Raw genomic sequence first — 9,592 nt, 5'->3', positions numbered from 1 at the left:
CTCCATAAGATCAATATGATCTCTTTGTTTCTTTTTATTCTTTTCTCTTTTCTTTTATTCACTAAGATCGTCGCAAAATAATCAAGCCCTTGACTCAACACTAATCTTTATTATATATAGCTCACGGACTCGATTACATAGAGAGATCATAAAGCAAAACTCAAGGCTAGATCACACTAAAAACTTTATTCTACTAAAACAAGATATTACTAATAGGATCGAACTAAGAAAAACGGTAAAGATAGGAGATGTGGTGGTGATATGATACGATACCGGGGCACCTCCCCCAAGCTTGGTAGTTGCCAAGGGGAGTGCACATACCCATGTGATTATGTCTCCTTTGTTGAAGAGGAAGGTGGTGGAGTTGTTAATGATGTGGGTTTGTCGTCCATCTTCCAAGGCATAGGCTCACCATCATAGAAGGATGATCGAGTCTCCGGGATCCTCAAATCTGTAGCCAAACTCATCCTCTTGAATCTATATTCATACTCACAGTTTTGGTTTTGCAGGTCATAGATTTGGGCTTGGAGGTGCTCGATCTTCTCGTGAAGCTTGAAGATGGTATCCCCAATGTTCTGGGCATCCAGCTTATGGTTGCTGGTGAACTCCGCGATCATCATGTGGTTGGAGTTGAGTCCACGTTCCACCATCCCTTGGCACTTGAAAACTTGTTGATCCATTGCTTCCAGCCTCGTCTCCACACTTCCGGTCCCCTTTGGTCCCTCAACATCGCGGATGTGTAGCAACCCATCACGCATCTCAATGGTTTGAGGGTGTCGCAGCACCTCCGCGAGGTAAGGGTTGATGACCTTCTCAAAGAACTTGTCCTTGGGGGCGCTTGGAGACGTCATGATGATCTAGATCTGTCAGAAAAACAACTCGAAACGAGAACAGAGGATAATTGCGTGATACAGGAGTCAAAACCTTTCGGAGATTATATAATGAATTTTTACCGACCAAAATACGTAACGTGCAAGAAAACGGAGTCCGGAGAGCGCACGAGGTGCCCACGAGGCAGGGGGCGCGCCCTCCACCCTCGTGGAGGCCTCGTGTCCTTCCCAGACTGCTACTTATTTTTCTATTTTTCTAAATATTTCAAAACGAAGAAAAATTGCCTTTAGAACTGTTTTGGAGTCGGTTTACTTACCGTACCACATACCTATTCCTTTTCGGAGTCTGAAACGTTTCGGAAAGTGTCCCTTATGTATTCTTCCGGGGTTACGGTTTCAATAACATTGGTTTCAACATTTATGGGATTACCTGAGATATAATGTTTAATTCTTTGACCGTTCACCACCTTCGGATTTGTGCCTTCGAAGTTGTTGATTTTTATGGCATCGGAACGATAGACCTCCTCGATAACGTAAGGGCCTTCCCATTTAGAGATAAGTTTTCCTGCAAAAAATCTTAAACAAGAGTTATATAGCAATACATAATCACCTGCGCCTGGAGATCTGGCTGGGTGATGAGCTCAAGTTCAAGCTCCGCCCGGAGGTGTCTCACTGCTGCACCAAGTGCAGGAAAGGTGGCGGCGTCAGGGATTTCTGGTTCTACCGCTCCAACGTCATCAAATCGTTGAAAAACAGGTAGCTAGCAGCTTCATCCTGCTTGCTCATCCTCATCGTACGCACGACGTACTTGTTGGTGACGGGTTGCATGATGACATATATTGTACTACATAGTATACTACTATGTGTATCATAGTGTTTTTTTTTGAACATCAGTACAGACGCAAGCGCTCATATATACGCGCATACACTCATCCTATGAATGGACACACACCCTACCCTTATGAGCACCTCTGAGAGACTGAGCCGGCATTCATCTTGAAATTTACGAAGTCACCGTAGGCGCCTAGTCATCGACGGGAACGTCTCCTCCCGCTGAAAGCATATCGCCGGAAATCCTGAAATAAAATCTAGAAATAATGCGAGCACCAGGACTTGTACCCTGGTGGGCTAGGGTACCACAGTCCCTTTAACCATCCAACCACAGGTTGGTTCGCATAGTGTTTGTTTGTTTCACTTCATGATTTGGTAATCATACCGCGATTACTATACTCTTGTGAGCTGTATACTCTCGTATATACTCCCTGCCTACTTTGTACTATATTTTATATGATGGAGCTGTCCATTTCTCATTTCTTCTTCCATAATGCATGTCGAATACTGTCAACACATTATTATATGTGATTGTGTGCAATAAATCTATCTTACGAGTTTGAGATAGGTAATGTCTTTCTGTTATTGTGTTCTTTTTTATATATTTTTCCTAATTATTGTTCAGAAAAATCGTACAAAAAAGTATATAGTTGTGTACATCACAATGATAATTGTTGTGTACTTCCTTCTTCCATAATGCATGTCGAATACTGTCAACACTCTTTTATATATATATATATATATATATATATATATATATATATATATATATATATATATATATATATATATATATATATATATATATATATATATATATATATATATATATATATGGTTGTGTGGGCTGGTAGTTTCAACAGCAATAGTGATCGTTCTTTGGTCTCGAAATTTCATAGTAATGTTTGTTGTGTTTGAGATATGTTGTACTTCTGGCGAACTTTTATACTCCCTCCAATCCATGCATGTTATAGATTCATTTGTATCTTGACAAGTCTAACACAAGTAACGGAGGGAGTAATAGATCTGATTTTTTCACACACAAAAAAAATCCGGGTCTTGAGCTAAAAAGAAATCAGGTCTTCAGCAAAACGTGTTTGTAGGATAGTGCACAGACCCCGTTGTCGTCTCCTACATTCCTAGGCACATCCATCAGTTAATCAGGGATAGCGTGTGTCAGGTGTCAATGGAGTAGGACGATATCACTGCCGGTGCTGGAGGATTAAAACTGAAAGGCTTAGTCGTGGCTTACTTGCATGCATACCTATTCCCGGTCTTCAAAGTACTACGGGAAGATTAGTCACAGCAGGAAACTACTCATGAAAGCTACTCCTAGCGTAATGTGTAACCGAGAAAACTACTCATATACGTTGGCTAGTATGGTTGGAACTACACGGAGAAGTTGGACTTGGTGCTTTGTGATTGAAACTGCCACATTGCTTCCATCATGATGGGTCTAACTATCCAATGAGTTAGACCTGGTCTCAAAGAATATATTTTTCCCATATGGTTTGATGCTTGTATGTAACGGTCATATGGTAACTCATCGAATTTAATTATTTCAGCTTTGTTTATAGTATATGGGAGTGCAAGTATGGTTAAACATGCACTTCTATACATAGCCTTAGAGCATCTCCAGCCGGTCCCCCAAGAAGCCCCCCAAGCCACTTTTTGGGCGCCAGCGGGCAAAAAACGCCCCACTCGGGCATCCAGAGACCCGATTTTTCGCCGGATTTGGCGATATTTATGGCCGGCACTCCCACCCCAGACCCAGCCCCCTGGGGGCAGCTGGGGACGTCGGCGGTTGCTTTTTTACATGCACAGGCCCACTGCCAGCCCCTCTCTCCCCTCTCTCTCCTCTCCTTTCTCTCTTTTCTCTCTCCTCTCTCCTCTCCCTTTCCTTTCACCAGCTACCGCACACAGCGCGCATGGCCGGGGCGAAGCAGCCCCCTCCCTGCAGCAGCTACTGGCCGCCGCTCTCCGCTGGTGAGTAGCCCGCCGCTCTCCGCAGCTGCTGGACACCCCATTGCACTCGAGCCGACCCACGCCGCCTCCCTGATGAAGCTTCTCCCGCGCCTCTGCATTGCCACCACCAGCGCTGCCGCGGGCAACAGCGACGCTAGCAGCAGCAAGCTCGGCTCGGCTGCGTCCACGTCCTCCTCCGCCGCCGCGACCGCTGTCGGCCACGGAGGCAAGCCCGTGACGTGCCACCAGGACGGGAGGCTGCGGCTGTAGCGGGTCTCCTCGCGCGCGCCCGCCCGGATCCGCCTCGAAGCCGCGCTCCCCACGGTCTCCCGGTCCAACCACGTCTCCGTCAAGGCCGAAGCTGCGCGGCCGGAGTGAGCACGCATGGCCCGGCGCGGAGAGCGCGCGTGCCCGACGCGGAGCTCGCGCTCGCGCGGCCGGAGCGGAGCACACATGGCCGGTGCAGAGCGGAGAGCGCGCGTGCCCGGCGCGGAGCACGCATGGCCGGGGAGGGGCTCGCGTGCCCGGCACGGAGCGGAGAGCGTGCATGGCCGGGGCGGGGCTCGCGCTCGCACGGTCGTGGCGGAGCTCGCGTGGAGGAGGGAGCTGGACGGAGGGCACGAGGACGGAGGGCTGGTGGTGCGCGGCGGACGATGGCGGGCGTCCTCGATGGTGCTGGAGACGGTGTCGAGCTGCGGGGTGCCGCCACGCGTCCTCGGAATGCGTCTTGGATGGGGCGACGGCTGGGAAATTTTGCCTCCCGAAGCCTAAAATTCTGCCGGCGCGACCCCAAGCGGCGAAAAAAAGACCTCCTGAAGCGCCAACGAGTGGAGATGCTCTTAGTCTTTGTTATTTCCTTCCAAGTCAATTCGATTTCTTCCGTCACGAAAGGCCACAATATAATCATCAGCAGCAGCAGACGTCCCGCCCGAGCCCATGCTACCGAGTTTGACTCAGCGCATCAATACTTGTCTAAACTAGTAAACCGCGCTAACGATCGCCAAAGCCAAGTAATCTCCCCCTATATAGATAGAAAATACATAGTGGTACTGCCATACAACCAGAGTTCAAGTTGTATATTTGACACTGGTGTTCGCATTTTCTTGAATTAATTTTAAGCCTTTCGATGATGTTCATTCAGTAATTGGAGACGTTCCCATCGATTATGAGCGTCCGTGACGACTTCGTCAATCTAAAGATGATGTGTCGGCTCAGTCTCCGAGAGATGTTCATAAAAGATAAGTGTGTGTGCGTTTATAGGGGTGAGTGTATGTGCGTATGTATGAGCGTCTACATCGATACCGTGTTTAAAAAAACTACTACCTCCGTCCCATAATATAAGAACGTTTTTTAAGCTAACATTGTTTAAGAAACGTTTTCATATTAAGGGACAGAGGGAGTATATTTTAGTAAAGCTTCCGGAGGAAGATTCTTGCGCGGAACCACAAGCCACTGAAGAGACGAGCAACTACGCACTTCCCCAACAGTGCTGCAGTCCGGTAGTCCTCGACGCGTGCGTACGCACTAAGATCAACGCGGATAAGCAAAACCTCCGTGTGCATCAGGGGCGACCTACCTGTGCAGTGTGCCCTTCCAAAGTCTGATGTTGCGTGAACTTTGGCTGGTAGTTTCGTGCTAATGAACTTGGGGGTTTCGGGCATATGATATGATATATTTCCATTTAAGAAAATGTGGTGACCCTTATTGTTGACAAGAATAGAACAACATCCTCGTGATCACCATAGCACGGATTCGCGGTGTACGCGCTCTCTGATTGATAGTGCACATTCACATATGCATCTAAGTGACTCAATCAAATATATATAAAAAAATACTCACACGAATCTTCACATAAAATCATAATAATATATGACTAAGATGTGCAATAGTTAAGACATATCTAGATGTGCTTTATCAAACCCTAGATATAGTGAATCTAATATAGAATAAAATAGGAATTATTCATGCTTTTCTTCCAAATTGCTTTGACAATGTATTATTTGTTGTTATATATGCCACTACGTTAGACTATAATTAATTTATTTGCATTGCGTTGGGTGTCAGTCAACAAGACTTATGGAGTCATCAAAAAAAAAACAAGACTTGAGGAGGAAGGCAGATCATTTTGCATGGATCCCCTGTACCGCAGGTTCTATATATCATGGAAGGTTTCCATGGATTATATGCTTCCATAGAACCGATCGAGGACGAGTTACTAGCCCAGCTGCTATATCCGATCGATCGATCAGGTAAACTATCAAACTCTTTGGTTGATACGAATATCTTAATTATCTATCCATCACCATGGATTTTGTTTGTCTGCGGCCAGATAACATGCGGTATTTCAGTTTCTCCCGTTGAAGAAGTTCCTGCTTTTTTGTATTTTTGTTGGCTTGAACCTTCTTAAACAGGAGAACATGATTATATACTCGTAACTACGTACTGAAACTGGTTGTCGTCGACGTGTGGATATGGACAAGACACGCGTTTTGATTTTTACGTACATATGTACACGCGGATAAGAAAACCTCCGAGAGGATGAGCGGCGACCTAGCAAGCAACCTGTGTAGGTTTTCGCAAAAAAAAAAAAAAAAAAAAAAAAGCAACCTGTGTAGGTAGTGCCTCGATCGATCTCAGAAGTCTTGACGTACGTCGTAGACTAAACGGTCGCCGGTAGTTTCCCACGGTCGTCTACGGTAGGTGCATGTTTTTCTCACCACTTGGGAAGTGTGGTAAGCATTTGCATACCAATGCCAATACCGTGTACATGTTTTTCTTAGGGGGCAGTTCACTACCGACCTGCGGAAAGACTAGTATCATAGTATCTGATAAAAAAAACTTAATTGTCTCGGTTTTTATTGAAATCCTAGCTCACTACTTGCATTGCATGATGGTGATGGTCAACAAGATTTAAGGATTCGTCGCAAAAAAAAAACACGGGTCCCCTCTAGCGGATCTATATATATATCTACTCCTAGGCTTTCATTGATTCTGCAGCTTCCATATACAGATCTGACGACGAGAGTTACTAGTTGCTCTACCTGATCGATCAGTATCAGGTAAACAAACTATCAAACTCTTGGGTTGATAAACGAGTCTCACAATGATCTATCTATCACCACTGATTTTGTGTGGTTGTCTCATTTTATGAGTTAGTAATATTCAACTTTTCTGCGTCTAGATAATACTGCATCTCGTATGTTTGTTCCGTATCTATCTTGAATTCTTGATGATTAGTGGAATCTCGTTGACGAAACTAACTTTGTCTACGTATCAGAGAGTAGTACTGATCATCGAGCTGACCCACAGATCTCCCAGAGAAGGTGCAGAGCCATGACTCTTCTCGCCACGGTTGGTCAGCCTCATCCTCCGTCGAAGGTGATCTCCCGCCGCGAGCACTCCAACCGGGGGCACCAGCTGATCCGGGAGCCGACGGGCCAGGCCAAGTTCCAGTGCAACGGCTGCCTCGAGGAAGTCACGGGGTGCGACAGGGACACGTGCAAGCGCTGCGACTTCGACCTCCACCAGGCCTGCAACCTCCAAGAAGGGACCACGCTGGAGCACCAGCTGCTGCCCAAGGGCAAGTTCGTGCTCCGCCTCGAGGCCCCCCCTTCCAAGCAGCGATGCAGCGCCTGCGGCACCCGCACGCAGGGCACCCACTACCACTGCGCACGGACGGGCCATTACCTCCACCCGTGCTGCGCGATGCTGCCTATGGAGATCAAGCTGAGTGATGAGCTCAGGTTCGAGCTCCGCGAGGAGGTGTCTCACTGCTGCACCAAGTGCAAGAAAGGAGGCGGCGTCAGGGACTACTGGTTCTACCGCTCCACCTCCAAGAAAGTGTACCTGCATGTCGGCTGCGCGAGAGAGGTTCTTCTGCCGAGCTCAAGTAGTACTACCGACAAGGAGACTGCGTTGCGGAAGCACGGGTCGGGGAAGGCCGGGAGGAACCCCGACCCCTTCTTCGAGATCGTTAAGGCCCTGGCGAGCATCATCATCGCCGTACTCACTGGAAATCCGGTGGCGTTAATTCCTGCACTGATCGATCTGGGCTCCAACGTCATCAAATCGTTGAAAAACAGGTAGCTGTATCCTTGCCCATCCTACGCACGTACGCACAACTTGTTGGTGACAGGCTGCATGGTGATATATGTACGTACGTAACATCCTACTATTTGTATGATATATATAGTCCCCGCCTGCATTGTGTATTTGTGATCGCTACAGTCCATTTCTCATTTCTTCTTCCATGTCGAATAGTGTCAACACGTTATTATATGTAAGTGTAGATGTGTGTAATGAATAAATATTCTGATGATATGTAATCTTGCAGAATACATCTTGTGAATTTGAGATATGTAATCTTCTTCCAGCTATTCAGAATTCTATCGTATGTTTTTTAATCTCCGCTTCTAATTAATTAGAGTTATCAAGAAAAACTAATAATTGATGGGCCAGCTAGACCGGTGTCTAGTCAGTATTCAGGTCTTCGGCAAGAGTGTTTTAGGATCGTGCACGGACCTCGTCGTCGCCTCCAACATTCCGTAGGTACAATCATTAGTTAATCAGGAATAGCGTGTCTCAGGTTTCAACGGGTGGGACGAGATCGCTGCAGGTGCTGCGTTGGAAGATCATACTTTCCCTGTCCGAAAAAACTTGTCCCAAGCTTGTCCTTTAAATGAATGTATTTAGCATGAAGTTAGTGCTAAATACATCTATTTAAGGAATAAACTTTTTCGGATAAAGGGAGTACATTATACATAAAAGCTTAGTCGTGGCTCACTTGCACGTCTTTTTCCTTGTCTGAACCTAGTACGGGAAGATTAGTCACAGGAGGAAACTACTCATGAAAGCTACTGGTAGCATAACGTAACCGGCCATCCGCTGGCCCGTACGCCACCGTCAGGCAACAAGACCGCGGCGAAGGCTGGCCGTAGTGAATATCATATACTAATATCATATGATACTAAATTCGTGCAAGACCCTCGGCCTCTGCATCTGGGCGATGCATGCGGTCACTTTATTAATTATTCTCACAAGACCTTATAAAGTCATACAACAGTAAGACTAAAGCAACCGTCTAAGCAACAACTGTCGCTACACCTATCCAATTGATTAAGGGGCGCTGATAGCCTGGGCCTAATACCAAACAGACATCGCAGCCAGACCTAACATCTAAGACCTGAGGTCCCAACCAGGACGCCTGCCGGGTATGGGCACCCACCAGTCCGGCGTGCTCCTCAACCAGGACGCCTGCCGGGTATGAGGCCGCCGTCACTTGGCACCAATCCATCTTCAGAGCTGTACTGTTGCATCGACCTTACCCGGTCTAGCTGCTGCCGATGCCACCACGGCGCTAGACAGCGTCGACCTCCAGCGCGAGTCCATCATCGCACATCAGACTCCTAATCTCCAGGGCGCCATGCCATCGAGATCTGTCACCATCCATGTGTATGATGAAGCACCGCTCCACCAAAGATGTCGTCCACTGGTCCCTCGAGCCCGCGTACACCTCCAAGAAAGACGCCCCCAAGGGGAAAACGACATAATCGCACCGCCGTCTTCTGATCTATCGATCTAGGGTTTTCCCCGGAGGTAGCAGATAGTAGTCTAGAACTTCTCCACTGCGATGCCTTCAAGAAGGGAACGACGTCGTAGAACGCTGCCATCGCCGGCTTTGGCATCTAGCCAAGAGCAGGTTTTCACCCAGATCTGTTAAAAGAACTCCATCCAGCATCCTGTGCACGGACCGCCACCTTCTCTGTCGGAGACTAGATCAAAAGGATCCAGTCGCCGCCGCCAGATCCATGCAGCCAGCACCGGGAGATGACGACAGTCTCCCTGTACCAGAGCTAGCACGAACCGGAGCAGATCGAGTCGGAGACGATGATACTCCTGGATCTCCGGCAGACCAGCGAGCCGCAGGCACCACCGTGTCCAGATCGCCGGCCACGCCGGGCCGCCGC

General features: G+C 47.6%; 2 protein-coding genes across 5 annotated transcripts in view; both read left to right on the top strand.

Moving 5' to 3' along the window:
• The first annotated feature begins 6,203 nt into the window (after positions 1 to 6,203).
• LOC109770771 (uncharacterized) lies at positions 6,204 to 7,958 on the top strand. Of its 2 annotated transcripts, none has more exons than XM_073509100.1 (2): positions 6,204 to 6,299; positions 6,904 to 7,958. In XM_073509100.1, the coding sequence occupies exon 2, from the start codon at positions 6,960 to 6,962 to the stop codon at positions 7,710 to 7,712; it is 753 nt and encodes a 250-aa protein (XP_073365201.1). In that variant the 5' UTR covers positions 6,204 to 6,299; positions 6,904 to 6,959; the 3' UTR covers positions 7,713 to 7,958. The 2 variants fall into 2 exon arrangements, with proteins under 2 accessions (XP_073365201.1, XP_020185067.1); XM_020329478.4 differs by lacking the exon at positions 6,204 to 6,299 and adding an exon at positions 6,620 to 6,685 and having other exon boundaries at positions 6,936 to 7,958.
• Positions 6,204 to 9,592, top strand: part of LOC109746143 (protein IQ-DOMAIN 32) — a 199,327-nt gene continuing 195,938 nt past the window's right edge. Inside the window, exon 1 of one of the 3 annotated variants that reach the window (XM_040399925.3) lies at positions 6,204 to 6,244. The gene's annotated coding sequence lies outside the window, so the exon portion shown is untranslated. Of the gene's footprint in view, positions 6,274 to 9,592 lie in introns of all 3 variants that reach the window. The other 2 variants (XM_073509099.1, XM_073509098.1) reach the window with 2 other exon arrangements.

The sequence above is a fragment of the Aegilops tauschii genome, chromosome 2 (assembly GCF_002575655.3).
Source record: "Aegilops tauschii subsp. strangulata cultivar AL8/78 chromosome 2, Aet v6.0, whole genome shotgun sequence".
NCBI lineage: Eukaryota > Viridiplantae > Streptophyta > Magnoliopsida > Poales > Poaceae > Aegilops > Aegilops tauschii.
The sequence above is the reverse complement of the archived record's forward strand: the minus strand, read 5'-3'. Positions and strand labels throughout refer to the sequence as shown.